This window comes from Stegostoma tigrinum, chromosome 2 (assembly GCF_030684315.1).
Source record: "Stegostoma tigrinum isolate sSteTig4 chromosome 2, sSteTig4.hap1, whole genome shotgun sequence".
Taxonomy (NCBI): domain Eukaryota; kingdom Metazoa; phylum Chordata; class Chondrichthyes; order Orectolobiformes; family Stegostomatidae; genus Stegostoma; species Stegostoma tigrinum.
Genome location: NC_081355.1, coordinates 57,649,376 through 57,665,982, shown reverse-complemented (window position 1 = coordinate 57,665,982; position 16,607 = coordinate 57,649,376). Strand labels below are relative to the sequence as shown.

General features: G+C 38.0%; 1 protein-coding gene and 1 long non-coding RNA gene across 14 annotated transcripts in view; one reads left to right on the top strand and one right to left on the bottom strand.

Moving 5' to 3' along the window:
• LOC125448037 (homeobox protein Hox-A3) overlaps nt 1–16,607 on the top strand; it is a 43,961-nt gene that overhangs the window by 23,539 nt on the left and 3,815 nt on the right. For 2 of the 13 annotated variants that reach the window (XM_059654150.1, XM_048523077.2), the window contains exons 2-3: nt 10,723–10,783; nt 11,226–16,429. In XM_059654150.1, the coding sequence (XP_059510133.1) occupies nt 15,967–16,429 (463 nt within the window). In that variant the 5' untranslated portion in view covers nt 10,723–10,783; nt 11,226–15,966. Of the gene's footprint in view, nt 1–97; nt 2,679–2,721; nt 2,881–3,994; nt 10,259–10,722; nt 10,784–11,225; nt 16,430–16,607 lie in introns of those variants that run through there. The other 11 variants (XM_059654130.1, XM_059654124.1, XM_059654141.1 and 8 more) reach the window with 11 other exon arrangements.
• Nucleotides 3,344–11,786, bottom strand: LOC125448143 (uncharacterized). Its single transcript, XR_007246648.2, has 4 exons — nt 11,577–11,786; nt 10,092–10,241; nt 5,921–6,899; nt 3,344–3,897 (listed from the first exon to the last, which is right to left on the bottom strand). It is a non-coding gene; the product is annotated as an uncharacterized LOC125448143 (long non-coding RNA).

Here is a 16,607-nt window from a genome sequence, read left to right as displayed (position 1 = left end):
TTCTGATCCCGAAATAAAGTATAATTACGTGGGATTATTTTTAATTCCACTTTGCATTTAGTTGTGCTTTCTCATGCATTACATAATGGAATGTGGTAACTGCATTTTAAATATAAGGTGCAATCATTGTTTGTCTTCTTACATTTAATAATGACTCATAAACTATAAACTGCAGGATTAAATATCCAATATATACTTCGACTTCATTTTGTTAATCTTAGGGGAAGGACGTTGAATAATTAAGCAAGAGTTACTGCACAGAACATAAAATTGTAACTCGTGACTACAAACACCATGAAGGATGATAATTCTATTATGACCTATGTTATTGATTGCTAAAAGGCAACAGAAGCATCAGACTGACTAGGGAAAAGGAACAGCATATTGGCGGTTTTATCTTGAAGAAACAATGGATTTCTTCAGAAATATCTTACTGATTTTGATTCATCTGTATGTCCCAGCAACATTTAATGTGCACAGCAGAAAGTTCGTTAATTGCTAGCTTTTTCCTCTTAGAAATGTGCTGCTTTGTTAGTGAAAACAATATAATAGAACAGAACGCACCACTCTCGCGGCAGGGAAAATATACATATTGCCTGTATTTCCTCCTATGACTTGTCTAAAACTGAAGTGCGCTGTAATAACCCAAGATATTTTCGCAAAAACATTTTGTCAAAACTATCAATAAGGACTATACGAACTCAGTTTCTACATCTCCTTTCGAAGGAAAAATACATTTTGCTGCCCAGAATTGTTGCGCTTTTACAATGACAGAAAAACTGCTCATAATATCAGGCGTAGACGGTTTGAATATATTTTGCATCGTGGTTTAAGAGGACTGCAAAAGTATATGAAAAGACAAAGAATTGCACGATGAGAAACTTCACCCCCATTAGGCAGTCGTGCTTGCTTATCTGTAAAAGGAATTTTAAACAGATTGAAAATACCAGATTTTGCTCAGAATCATTAATCACCTCATTCAATAAATACTTCTTTGTATACTTCAACAGCAAGTCTGAAGGGCGTTCTTTTGGAAAAGTGTGTGGACACGTTGGATTCTCCTGAATAAATTGTGGCCATCTCGACGAGGACCATTTTTTTCCCAGTTGGAACAGTCCTCGAGTCTCTTGCTAGACAAATGTTATTAAAATTATATGTACGTTATCATAAGTAAAGGACAACCATTTCCGTCAAACCTGTTTTGGAAAGGGCAAGTTTATTAAAACTTATCCTTTATATGGCCAAAGTTTAGCTGCTTTCAGCAAATGAAAACTCTTTTGCATCTTTACTTCCTTTCTCTTTGATGTTTGTAGTTTATTGTAAATCGAACGGTCTTTTGTAATAAAAAGTTGCATTGTTTGTCAACGGCAGGGCAACGAGAGTGAGTTCACAGAGAGGACAGATTTTCTGACCGATTAGCCGCTTTTAGCGGTGCAGACTGACCCCTCAAACCCTTGACCTTTAAAAAAAGATGGACAGCGCTCTTTCCACCATTTCCTACGCCCGCAGATAGTGGTTAAAATGTATCTTGTTTTTTTTAAAAAAGTACAAAGATATCCAAATGACATATCCTGGAAACTCATATTTAAGTTCATGGCGATAATGAGAGAAATTTTTTTATACAGTGTCTGTGTACCTATAACTAATTTATATAGTGCATTTTATTCTGTGGCAATTGCCTGTGTAAAAGAGTATTTGCTGATAACTTATATGTAACCTGCAAAATTCTGTTTAAAAACAATTCTTATGTTTACTAAGAAACAATGCTTGTTTTTGGTCGTTTAGTTAATAATGTTTTGTAGTTCATTGTTGGCATGATTTAAAAGAATGGTTCAAATTCTTCCCTTGTTACAGTGAGATAATGCATCCATTAAGAAGGGTCTATTGTTATGATTATTGAACAGAGGAGTAACGAGTTTGTTTGGTATCAAGTATGAGATTGCTTTCGAGGAACCATATGTGTTTGTGTGTAGCTCTCTGTGGCCGGCATTTTGGAAATTAATATGTAATTGCTTTAATAAACAAAAATGCAACATTTCTTTTTTGTTGACTGGACCTAGGCACACGCATATAAAATGTATGATTTCAGCAAAGTCAAACTTGATAGTTTGGGTTTAAAGCACATCTAAAATAATAAGCGAGATTGACACTAAACGTAGCATTCAATGGTCTGTTTTTAATCAACTGTAGAACATGATGTTCGTTGCATATGCAGTATGTTAATCATAGGGTCTCAAATACCAGACACAATGCAAAAACTAATACACATTTGATTGGTATAATAAAGTATCGACTATGGCTAGTAAGAGTCGGTTTAGTGTCATATTTAGAAGCCTCTAGGGGATGTAAAGGGACACATGAAAGAGTTGGTCTTACATGTGACTTATATATGCAGAGTACTGTAACAGCGAGTTCAATATCAAAATGACAGGCAGACAATAAAGACAGTTTGAAGAAGTGCCCAAGAATATTGGACTGAAGCAGCTCGAGCTATAGGCTACACAATGGCAGACCTGTCAAACATGGGATCAGCACAGGCCAGTCATTTTTGTATTATCACTTACCAGCAAACTTCCAAAGACTAAAAGAAAGCCAAAGCAAAAGGATACAACTAAGAAGTAAAGCAAAGAGAAAAAAAACTCCACTCTCCAAGATAAAGGGTCACGCGTCTCCTCTGTGTATGTATTGAAATTTTAATCTCCCCAGTCACGTGACTCATTAAATAATTAATGCAGCCGGTCCGGAATAGATATGTAGTCGTCAGTATTCGCACTAGATCTGTTTCAGTCTGATGTGAAAATGAACTTTCCTTAAAAATAAGTCTATATTTGGAAGACCTGTCTTAGAAAAGGGTAAGGCGCAAATCAGACGCGAATTGCGGTGAGTAGTGTCTTTAAGATGTGTTTTATTCTCTATATGTTTTTAGAGTTTTTTTTATTTCTTAATACTGTCATAAATATGATGAATAGCGCCCTTTAGTATTCAGATTTAAATCACGGCATGTCTGTGATGGTGTTTAGTCAGTCTCTCGCGTGTCAGTAATATTTTAGATTTTTTCATGATTAATTGCAACAAATACAAACACATATGATGATGTTCTAGTTCACAGTATGTATGCCTGGATACCACGGTGTAGCTGTGCTGCTTTGTTCAATTTTCCTGTCGTTAATAAATCACCATCTCTTACATGCGCAGGGCTGAGAGGCAACTGTAGTAGACACCAGCATTTGGAAATGAAGAGGCATAAGTTAAATTCCTCTATGATTCATTAATTTGAGCGATTTACAATAAGTGGCAGAGTTATGTTGCTCCAGCAAATGCACTAACATATGTAATTCCGAGCAAAGTGAAACACTTATTCTAGCTATGTACAATTTTTCTGGTAGATGGAAAAATATGCAATCCTGAGCCGAACAAAACATATCCGACCAAATAGTGTAGAGAAACACCTGTCTTTTTGTGTGTGTGTGTTTTAGGACATGGTAATGATTCCGCTTATTGTCAAAATCTTGAATTCCTTCATTTCCATTGCATTGCCTATACTCAGTTGGATAGAGTTTACCCTCGTGAAAGGATACATTTGATCTTCCTAAAGATCTTGCCGCTATTTAATAGGTGCATTTGTCGTTGATACCTGACCAAATTAGATGCAGGAGCGTACATTGTTTGCAGTCATAATTGAGTACCACTCCTAATATTTACAATAAAAGATCATTAGTAAAAGTACATAGCGCTTAATTAAATGTCTCATCACTCCAGTCAAGTACATTTTATTATTCTTACTATTGGCTATGATCAATCAAAACAAGATAATTGCAATAGCACAGCGGCTGATACAATGTCTTCAGCTTCCGGGCTGGCATTCCAATAAAGCACGTCTGTAATTGGACCCACCTCCTAAAACAAGAGCAATACACATACATTATAAGTTACTATTCGGCAACAGATACGCAATGGGTTTTTTTTAAAACGACAATAAATGTGCTCCTTTTAGGTCTATTTTTGTCTCTGTCCAGAATCAAGACGCGTTCCTGGATAGTCTAATTGGGCATTGAGGTGATCTAAGAATCCCAATTTAAAAGGTAAAACATATTGTTTTGATTGCTGTGCTGAAATTGAATGTTTGATTTCAGGTGGAGGCGTTTTATTTTAGTGTAACAGGTGGTTTGGCGCTGCAGTTCATTGGAATTGGTGTCTACCATATGAAAACGTAATTTGTTTTTTTCAACTTTGTTATAAGATGAGAGGTTCTGTGCACTCGGCAGAGCTGAATCCTTCTACGTTGAAATGTCTCACCCAGCTGCAAAAGGTAGTCATGGAGTCATTGAAGAGTAGCAGGTCGGTGGTTATTTAAAGAAACAAAAGGCGAGGGGAATTCCTTTGTTTGGGGTTCACCACAACCTCAAAGAAATCACTTCAGCTAGAAACATAAAGATGATTTAGTTAAAACAGTGTTATATTATCGTATGTAAAGGAAAGACAACTTTCCCTGTGATATTATGAAATAATATATCTTTCATTTTGAACTCTGCAGGGATATGAAACCTAAAATCAACTGGGGAGAGAATCATTAAACATTTACTGTAATTGTATAGGGTATGTTAGTTTGTTGTCATACAGACTGCCTAAATAAAAGCGCTTGTAACCACATTTGAAGGCTGGTATGTTTTCTACAAGCAACCATTCAATTTTCAATGACACCTCAATGCACTCTTTCTTAAAGTCTGTACTTATAATGCTAGTATCCAACTCTATCCCATTTACGTTCACATATGAACTTAACGCCAGAATGTACAGCTGTAAACAACAAAATATGTTGAAAAGGTTTGAACCCTCTCGGTTAGAGGTGAAAGTAAAATATGTCAGATTTCTTTGTTTTATTATTAGGAGACTGGCAAGAAAAATGCAACTAAGAACAATTCTCCCTGTTCCGTTTGTTCCACCTTTGTGTTTGGTGTACATATCTGAACGCAAAGACTTTCCGATGTGATTTGCAATTTTAACGAAAAACGAAAAACAATTGTTCAGAAATAAACAATTCTTTTGTTATGATTTACACATCTGAAATCCAGTTCAAATACACGTTCTGTACAAGTACGAGAAAACACGCCGAAATGAAAAGCACATCTTAAGCCTTTTATAAAGTAAATACGTTCTCAAGTAAGAATAGACAAAGGTGGGAATGTCGAGTAAAACGTCAAAATAATTTTAATTTTCCAATACCCCATAACAGAATATCGAACAATATTTCGGTTAAAGGTAACATTTTGTCGGCTTTAAGTAGTGTTGGCAGTCTTTGTCAAATCCCAGATTAGTAACAATTTTCAATCCTTCTGCTTAATTTAAAGGGGTGTTTGATAACTAGAGATGTTTTATTGCGGGGTGCAATAAATTACCCAACCTTAATGCTTTGTTGTGATGGGTTTGTCAATTGCACCCGCATACAAAAATGAGTTGCTTACAAGGCCACTCTTAAAATGGAAATAACGGGACTTCATTGATGCGAGACTGGTTTGCTTTTCAGATAGTTTTTGAATGAAGTTTACACAATATAGATTAAAATAAAACAATTGTTTTACTGCGATCAATCTTCTGTTGGAATGTTTTCTCATGCTCCAGCACGATCAGCGTCGGCCTAAATCTCGCATCAGGTCCTGCTTCTTTTTTTATTTCCCAGTTTCAGGGTCGAATGTTTTCAGCTAGACAGTGTATTTATATTAAGGAATAAATAAATAATATCTAGCCGTGTTTAAACAGTGGGGAAAATGTTATTTGTTTATCCATAGTTTTAAGTGTATAACGTACACTTATCGAAATGATTCTTAAAGAAAATGAAGAGTAAAATGAATCGTGTGGCAGTGGTTCGTGCATAACGTGCAAATCCCATTTGCCCTGCCATGCTGCTCGGCTTCAACCTTACCTTCATAATGTAATGGGACTTAGTTCTCCTCAAGACTAGAGCAGCTGTTTCCTAAATCAACTCCGCATAATGTACTGCCAGTTTGCAAGCATACTAACCTAACAATGAACCACAGAAACTTTATTGTATGTACGTAATAACCAGATTTGATCCAGATTCTGCTAACAATTATTTTAAGTCACGTGAACGGATTCCATAAGGGTTTTCTTCCCCCTCGATTCGGCCCAGCTTGTTTGCGGGGCTCCTTTCCTCTCTCTCGCTTTAATGCATAGATCTCACCAAAACCCGGCACCCCAGACGTCTGCAGAAACGTATAAGCCAAACAGTTTGTACTTGCAGGGCGCCGAATCAGTACGACGGAGTGAAATTTCCTTCTGATGATCTAATTTGAAAAGGTTTTGCAGAAAGAGAAGCCGTCCAGAGTAAACAGAGTGCAATAAAGTCAAAACAGACGGACAGCCTGGAAAATGTAAACTCTTCAATATGCGTTGAAACTTCCCTCTTGCAAAGCACATTACAGCCGACTTTATCTATCCTTTGACGATGGTTTGGATTTTTCTGAATTCTCAGGTAAGCTGGAATGTTTCTTTGCATCTCTGTCTATTTTGCAAACAGGATAAATTCCGGCCCAGTTCGTAATTAATGGCTTGATTCAAGAGAAGTTGTTGCTTAGCGCCAAGTCTGATAGCCCTTTCTTTTCGGATTCTCCTCTTCTTCTAATACACATTTCCATTGTAGTTGAGCGCTGGAACATTTCAAGGTTGAACTTTGCACATTTAAAATTTGTATTGGTATATCAGTCACTATAACAAGAATACTGATCAACTTTGGATATTTTAGCCTCAAGCCTCTTTGAGCTGTGAGAGCGATTTATTGCTTTGATATGTTCCACTTGCTCAATAACAGTGACCTAAAGATTTCTTCCAACTTTAGTCTCTGAATAATCGATTTCGTCTCTGTTCCAATTTCAGGACGTTTCCTGGATTTTTCAAAGAAACACGGTTTAAGTTTCAATCAATCAATCTATCTCTCTATCTATCTATGTATCTATCTATCTATTTGTCTATCTATGTATAGACATGCATATGCTCATACGTATGTCCATATATTTACGTGTGTATATGTTTACATTAAATTATTTCAGTATCAAAATGACGAACTTCATAGCGTTCATCAATTATTCATTAATGTTTTACGCTGTGTTGAGAGTTTAACTATGGCCTTTTGTTCGGAGGGAAAATGAAGAGTCTATAACCTTTCTGAAATTTGCTGATGTTGGGAAACCAAAAATTCGCCTCACTTTTGTGCCCTGACACTTTGAAGTTGCTGTAATGATTATAGTTTAACTCAGTTTATTATTAGCTATACTAAGCTGTCCAACTCAAACTTTGAACGCACATAAGTTTCCCACAACTGTAGAAAGGGACGTTTAAAAGAATCTCAATCATTTGTGATACCAAGCAATGCTTGCTACTAAGGAAAGTGCATAAAGGAAACGGGCCTATGCTGGGTGCAGCAGATTGTAGTGAAAGTTTATTGAACGACCTTCAGAAATGTTCAAAGACTACAATAAATAGAAGGAAGCAAAGGTGGAAGGGGCAAAATAAAATATAAGCAACAGAAAGAAGGGTCCCTGTTCAAGACAGGTTGTCCATGAAGAAGACATGTTTTAAAATTCAAATTGAAGACTTTAGACTAGGGACTTGTTAATCATGAATCTCTCAGATGAAATATAGTTTGAATAACTTCAGACATACAGAAGTTGTGGATGAATTGATATCAAACTCTCTGCACTTTCTGTTTGACACTAAACTTTCAATATGTGTTGCACTAAACTAGAGCACATCTCATGGACAAACAACCAAGAGATAAATTCTATTCCACAGATACACAATGATTTTTTTTCATTAATGGTTCCTCATAACAATCAATATCTATTACATTGGAGTCTATTTTGCTCTCTTCCTCCACAACAAGTTCCACGCATCACTCAATTGGCAGAAAGCATGTAAGCAAAGATTTTGCATGAAGGTCCCTACAGACACGATTTACGATTCCACTGGTAAAGAAATCAGAATGGTTAGGTCGCTGTCAAGTACTCTCCTCATCCTGTGCTACATTCAGTAAAATCAACTATGCTTTCTGGGACACTGCTTTGTCTTTGTCAGGTAATTATAAACCTTTTCTAGTTTGAATAACTAGCATGGTGTAACGTGTGGGTGTTGAGCAAGTCCAGTACAATAGCACGCTCTGAAAAGGGAGATTCGTACGGAAGCTTAACCATTGTGGGGCTTCCCTGCTTACTTGGCTGTTTTGATCGAAAATGTGAAGTTGTCCCTTCTTCACAGGTCGATTTAAACACCCGTTGCGGGTTTTAATGCGTCACAAACAGCTATTCATCTGTTCCAAGTAGTTGAGCCTACAGTCTCGGATTGGGGTCTTTTACACTATGAGATACAGACGACACAACTTACCGTATCGTGGATTTCCTGCACAGAATTATCGCGGAACAACCTTCTGCAACATCAACAAAACTCTACTTAAGAAACTTCCTAGGTTTTGTTGGGTAAAAAGTTAGGTTTTCCTTGAAAAAGGTGCTCCTTTAATTATCTCCCAAATTCAAATAAAAGGATTTAAGTTGACGTATGACCACGTGAGCACATAATACAGCGCATTATTGTGGCATTTGGATCGGAGACCTATGCTGGCTTCGGCTGTGATTACGCTTTTCCACTTTCTGTTAAGAGCCAGCTATTTTCTTCTAAAGAGATTGCACTCTGGGCACTGGATTTCACATGAAGGAATATATGCGAGCAGGACAAGATGCTGCATTTAGCGGAATGGATTTTATTTTGAGGTATTCCAAATGCTTCCGTTGATTGTTCATTAATATGGTGAGTTATTGCTGCTCAAGGCAAAGGTCAGTGAAAAGGCTTACGGGTGTCAGAATGTACCAGAACACGTTAGATTCCCCCTTTTCTCTTTGCTTCGGCACATAATCCATTTCCAAAAATATTTTCCCTCCAGATGGGAAATAAAAAAGAAGTTAATTCGTGGGATATTGCTCGGATCACATGCATGTGTTGTTCCTTGAAACACGAACAATCGAATATTGAAATCCTGTCAATGGCCGCTCTCTGCTCGAATATGTACAAACAAAACATCTTGTGTTTATAACATTGAATGAGACACCAATATATCTGGCTTTAATAGCTGTTAATAGGAATTACTACTGTATCACATGAGGATAAACACATTTATTTAGTCTGACATTTTATTCATTAGGTAATGTGCTTCAATGAACGGTTCTTCGTCCATTTTAGAAATCCAGTCAGCTAATTTGTGGATTGTAGTGTGTCTAGAATGAGGTTATTTAGATTTTTCGTTATTATGTGTATTGTTGAAATCTCAATGAATCACATCGCTTAATAGATGGACATTACATTTTATGCTTCTAAATGGGACGTGTAGTGATTTTGTGAAAAAATAAGACTGTTCATCAAAGTTTGACATTTTAAAAAAATCATTGTTGGCTAAAAATTGCCCCTACTTGCTCATCTTCACTATGTTAGCGTTTGATTAATGTAAAGTATAAAACAGGTTGAATCTGGGATTATTTACTAGCAGGCCGTCATTGTCCTGGAATACTGATTACCTGAAGAATTTAACGAAATAAATTAAAACGTGATTCAGATAAGCCAATTCTGCTTTTTTTCTTTAAAAAAGTACCTGCAGGACGAATAAAATGATGGAAACAGACTCGTTATGTGATTCTGGGGGTGCAAGTGTTATATAAAATTGCACCCACCAGCGAGTCCTGCTCAGGAAAGGTCAGGGTGTTGCGATTTGATTTATGTTTTCGGTGTGCTGGGACAGCCGTGCGAATGCAATCTGCTTTAACGAATGCTTTACTTATTTTTATATATGACAAATCACAGTGGCAATTATTGATAGCCGGATCAGTACCCGACTGAAACTCTACCAATCGCGCAAAATAAAATCAGATCAGAAGGGGTGGCGTGGGGAGTGGATTAAAAAAAAGACACTGTAAATAATTAAAGTAATTTCCTGTCCTACATAATCGGCCCGTCGCCACACATATCTAAATGCAATATATGTAATTGACGATATCACTATTTCATGAGCTGATATATTTCGAAATGTACAATACCGGTGAAATTAACGTTGTTGGAGTTGGTATTTTCGTCCTTGCTGACTTTGAACTCTTCTTTCGGTCTCTCTATTTAATTTTTTTGCATTATATCGGCAGTGTTTAGTGTCGCCCCACTCCATCCAGCCGGCCCAAAGTTGAATGCAAACACTGGGCAAAGAATTTTGGTAAATACATTTAAAATTTAATTAGTTCGGTTACACGTATTTTTCCGCTGATTTATTATCCAGTCCTGGTGCATATTTGACAAGGTTAAGCACACACAAATAATACAAGTATTTTACAGTGACAGCAAATGAGAGTTGCATTAGCGCAGATGTACTTGAAAACGATACATACATAAAGTGTCTTATCACCGATAAGGCACAGAAAATCCACAAGATCCTTTCTCGGGTTCTAATATTCGCATAATATTTCACAAAAAGCCTCCAAGTTGTTCAGAGAGCATTTTTCCTTTGATCAGAGGGCTATGTTACGTGTAAAGTTGATTCAAAGAGCCAGGTTGGTTTATTTTCGTTCATAATCCACGCAGATTTACTTGATTTAGTCAAGGAAGGGTTGCTCAATTTCTCACTCAACCTACGCCTCTTTTTTATTCGTGGCAATTAATGGTTTCTCATTTCTGTTCCAGACTATATTCTAAACAACAATTCTACAGCCAGATACTTTTCAGCGAGACTGACGAACTTTCGGTGAGTTGTCTGTACTATTCTGAATTTTAAAGATACGTTATGATCGTTGCAACCCCACACGTTAACGTTTTAAGAACTCGGATTTATTAACCCAACCACAAACAACCAGTGAAATAAAGAGACCACACTATGCTTTTATATGTAGATTTTAGGATAGGTCAAAAATAAACATAAATGTATCAATTACAGAGGGAATTACATACAGCCATAAAGCATGCATTCTAGGCCATAAAATGGATGCTAATTCATAGCAAGCAGAACTTCAAAGTATTAAAGATGGCTGTCGGAAATATAAACTTTTGGTTATGGTCTTCCAATCTCGAGCAAGATCGTTTTAGAAATGGAAGTTGTAATAATTATCAAAACCTTGCATAACAGCATAGCATCTTATCGCTCAAATCAACCCTGCTCTTATCGTTTACTTTTTCTCTGCAAAACTTAGCGACTGGACGCAGGGAGAGCCGACAGTTTCGAATGGCGTAAACCGTTTCTGATCCAGAATTTTAGTTCGCTGTACCCAGCAAGTTCCCGATGATGTTGGACGACACCCTCACGTAAACCGGGCACTTTCACTTTCTATCCAGCTGCTTCTTAATTAAATCTCACTGAACTAGCCTAGGTTATAATCAGTATTTTTAAAAAAAAATCCAGCTTTCGTGACGTTACTTAATGCCACCTTCCTACGATCGCCAGAGAAAGAGGGAAAAAGTTAAACTCAGCACTTTAAGAAAGTGCAAGGGCTGTTCATTGACAATAAAGCACTTCACTACAGATAGAACATCGAGCGGCTTACTTGAAAAGTTGCAAACGAGTGAATTTTTGTCCCTATCTTCCCTCCTACGCTGTTTGGCTTCCCCTTTCATGCAGTTGCATCGCAATAAGCGATAGGAGCAAGTGTTTTCACTTTAGTGCTCTGTTTACAGCCTTAGTGCATGAAGTCATAAATCTTACGTAGCCATAAACGACAGAAGCATTGGTATGCATTAGGGGTGACTATAGCTCCTTCAATTCTCGCCTCTTTTGCCTCGGTTTTGCTTCCCTTGCGTAACTTTTCGCTCCTATGTCTGAAACACTTTTACTTCAGCATTGTTAGCACCTTTACTTCATTGAATTGGGAAGAAAAAATGGGCCCTGCTTTAAAACCAATTGAACCTGTTTGAAACGAGGTTGTATTTTCATCCTGGTGCCATATTTCCTCCGCACTATTCTCAAGCTGTACTTCAAACAAAGCCTTTTCTTTACAACAAGGTGTTAATAAAAGTTAGTACAGCGCTATCAACGCGGAAGATTAAACGCATACTCGAATAGTGTATTCTTTTATTTTGTGTCAATATCAATATTATTAAAACGCTATTTGTTTCAAAGGGTGAGATTTTGATTCAAGTTATGATTATAAAGATTCAATGATTGCCAAACCAGTGTGCTTGTGTCCTCCGCGTTGGTTAATTTGCATAATTTTCACTTGTGACGCTATGTTTCGGGGGAGTTTACTCAGCCTGTCTGTTCAGTACCGCCAGGCAGCAAACTTAAAATCCGCGCTTGGACCCTACAATATTCATAAGCAACATACCCCATTTCTTTGGTATTAGATAAGAGAAGCCAGGAAAACTGATAGTAGTCTTATCTCCCTGACCAGGGCACGCTACCATAATCACAGGGCTGTCCATCCAAAAGCTAGAGTCTGCTCGCCTGTTCTTTGCCGCTCTACCATTTTCCCTTCCCCATTTGTCGTTGTCGTCAATCAGTGATTTTCAGCGTGTAAGAGTAAACTGTTTGCCTTCATTCTACTTAATTTGGAAGTTTTGAAACTCCTGCTTATCGATTTCCCTGGTGAATCTGCAAATATTGTGCCGTGGTCTGCGTCTATCGTCAGAGACTAAGGTAAGCTGGACACAAATAGGCTATCACTGGTGAATGGCGGAGTTTATGTCCCAGTGATTTATGACCATATGACTTAAATCTCGGTTCAAGAAGAGTTCACATGGTATAGCTTCCTTTCATATCCTGGCTGATACCCGTAGGCTGAGAATTCAAATCTTTTAATTCTACTTTCTGTTTCTCCTGCACCGCTGATATTGTTGTCTACATTTTTCCAAGTTTTGTGAATATATTGCAGCCTACTGTCTCGCCTGAGGCATCTATACACATACACCTAGAAGCATTTGCTATTGCTCTGGTAGAATCTGAGCTTCAGTGCTTGCTTTTCAACTTTTTTTTTCTTTTACCCTGCTTACCCTGGTAGTGTGGTGAAGAATGCTGAAAGCTGTTTATAGAGGCAATTGTATGTGCAGATACATATCTCTGCCAGGGTTAGCTGGATAAATAGTCGGACAAGGTTCACATTAAAGAGACACAAATCAAAAGTTTGTCATTACTCCATTTCACTCCAATAGAGAAAGAGGTTGTTTTCTGCTTTGTTGTTTGACTGGCAGCGAGGGTAGCATTTATGTGAGAGTTACATAGCGTCTTTGAAATATAATGTGTCAGTTTACAGTCACAAAGCTTTTCCGTGTTGAAACATATAGAGAGAATAGGAACAGTACACGAGCGATACTTTCAAAAACGACGGGAGCAGTGAAGAAATAGGTTCACGAAATACTGAGTCGTAGTTGCATAGGATGAGATGCTTTTGTACAGGTGAGCAAGCTTGTATTTGCTGTTCAGAAAAAAATGGCGGAGACCCCTTAAGTCTGAGGAAGTACAGGAAAATTTTGATGTGTGGGCACCGATTATGAAAGATTGCCAATAACTCTTTTCACCATACGAGGAGCAAACCACCGCATTTTCCCCTCACAGTTTATACTTGCGTGCTTGAGAACGAATACTGATAATATAGCAAGAATATTTCAAACTTAAATAAATTAGTGACAACTCTTTTATAAGTGAAACCCATAATCAATAACTTGTGTGATACAGTCCTCGACAATAGGAATCACCTCCTTAAACCAAACCAGAGGCCTATGGCTTCAGGCGCAGCACTTGTCAGTTGGCTGCTAACCACGCTTTTTAAAAATAACGTTTTCAACTTTACAAAATGCTTCGGGAGCATTCAGTGCTCCAACTCACAACAATGGCAGACTATTCAGTTTAGGGACGGAACAGTGCAAAGATTTTTCAAAAGCACTTTCGTTGTTTCAAACGTTCAGTCCCAGAAGCACCAAAATGCAATTTTAAAGCTACGCTTAATACCATTCAGCCCTACTATACCGACCACGTCAGGTTGACTTTCTCTTGTAGCTCTAACCACTACAATTGCTTTGAAGACAGCTCCAAGTTCACGTCATATTCAATCGAATGTTGTGAAATGCATTTTATAGAAACTTAAGCATGTATGTTGGCCAACAATTGAACATAACACGCGGAAACTTATTTTTTTAATGACCAGGTTTAAAACGTGCAGTGAAGCCCTATTCACCCGGAGTTTGAACTATTTTCCTATCAGCCCCACAAAATGGATGGGCTCGCTTTACTAGTGCCTCCTCCTTTGTATGAGTGCGGCGGCAGCGAAGAAAGGCCTAGCAAACAATGGTGTGCTCGCCTAGGCCATATATCTTATTTAAAATAAAGAAAAATCTCCTAATGGCAATCGATCTCTAGTTATCTTAACTGGCTTAAAAGCGTACATCCGTGACAAAATATTGAATTTTTTTTGTAAATGAAACAAAGATCTATAGGCCCAAGGTGAGCTATGTACCTCCGATGCGAAAATAATTCTGTTTTGTCCATTTAACTAATTTAATTCATGGGCGACGCACATTAAACTACTCTTTAAAAGAGATATCAGATTTGTATTTTTTAAAGATGAAAATTAAATGACCTGTGTAAATAGAATAGTGTTAAATTTGCTGCCGGTTTGTCATGATGCTGGCGCTTTCTGTGGATTGGGCGCTCAACTTTTCCCCCAGCCCAGTGACCCCAATACATCAAATTAAGAGTAGTTTCAGAGACAGAGCCTATTATCGTTTGGTTGGAAGAAAAGTTCACACCGTGGTCATGCAGAAGGACGCCAGTTTTTCAGGTTCCTGCTCCCTTCCCGATCCATCATGCTTTTAGCAGGTAGAATTCAAACATTAAAAGAACGCTTGGAAATTTCCGCCAGACCAAATGGTGACCTGCTAAAAGTGGAACCAACAAAAAGCAAGACATTTCTGCCTGCCACTGTGGGTAAATCTGGGGTGCAAAAGCGAACACAAATTTAAATGCCATGATGTCAGCCATAGTGCACTTAATGTAGTGTTTGTTCCACGTCCCCGGTGAGAAAAGCGAAAACAGTATGTTAAAACGAGGCGCTCCTCTGTAGACACAGTTTCATTACAACACCAGCGGTGTCTATTACAGGAGAGGAATGTACAAATGCACGTTAACACAACCATTCAGACAGCGGAAACATCTGTAAATACCTTTCTTTTAATACTTTTTAAACAATAGAGTTTAAACACAGCGCACAACGCTAATCATTTGAATCAAAGTAAACGCATACATAGAGCTTAAATATATTGTGTTTCCATGCAGAGTTTTAACTGCTAAAGTTGGTTTGTTTCGTTTTCACTTTTAAACAAATCATTAACTCATCACAGTGGCCTAAAATTTCACCGTATTATGTCAGCTTGAGTAGTAACAAATCACATATTTATAATTGAGTCTTGTTTTGCACATATATACATAATGCAAGGTTTTAACGTTCTCTAAACGTTGGCTTGAAAAAAAGTCTTTATACACAAGTAGTGGTTCTTCTTTTCAACTACCTAAGAAGAAGGCTGTCCTTGGTTGAACCTACCGAAATCCATGTTTCATATGAACCTTTATGTAGGATTATATTTCCTCGATGAGACAAAATAAAGTCAAAGGCTGGACTCTGCAGCTATCGATCGTTTGCCGCACAACCACACTGAGCAGTTACTGCTGAGAGTCAGTTTTAAACCATTGTTACACGTAGGTTGCCCAGGGCTAAAGCCGTGTGACCAAATATTACCACACACTTTTTATGGCTTTTCATGTCAGTTGCTATTGAGAGTAAGATGGATTTGTACTATTTCGCCATTATGGTTTTGTCTCTTGTAACCCCAGGTCTACCCGAAGAGGCCATTGGAAGAAGAGAGTCACGTGACACAGGGTGCCAATGTTATTCTATAAGGGTGTCAAGACCCTGTCATTTTGCGAAATAAATATTGGGAAACAACGAGATGCAAAAGGCGACATACTACGACAGCTCTGCAATTTTCGGAGGTTACACATACCAAGGAGCAAATGGTTTTAACTACAATGCCAATCAACAACAATATCCTCCTTCTTCCCATGTGGAAAATGACTATCATCGGCCAGCCTGTTCTCTGCAGTCACCGGCTAACACTGTTCCCCATCACAAACCCAACGATATCAATGAAAGTTGCATGCGAACCAATGCCAGCCAACCGAGCCACCACCCAGTCATTGCAGAGCAGCAGCAACAGAAGCAGCCACCACCTCCTCCACCACCACCACCACCATCTGTCTCACCACCCCAGAATACCAGCAACAGCTCGACCCAGGCCAGCACAAACAAAAATCCTACACTTACCTCACAAACCACCATCAGTAAACAAATATTCCCCTGGATGAAAGAGTCGCGCCAAAACGCCAAGCAAAAAACCAGCAGTTCCAGTTCAGGTATAAAGTGTCATGTCTAACATTTTGATTACCAATTGACGTATCATTGTTACAGTGGGTGAAGTTGCTAATTGAGCCACTTGAACTATATAGGCATTGCCTTCATCTCAATAATATCTGAACAACTCAAACATTTCAATTCTACCAGCATTGACCTAAAATAACGTATGGGTCATTA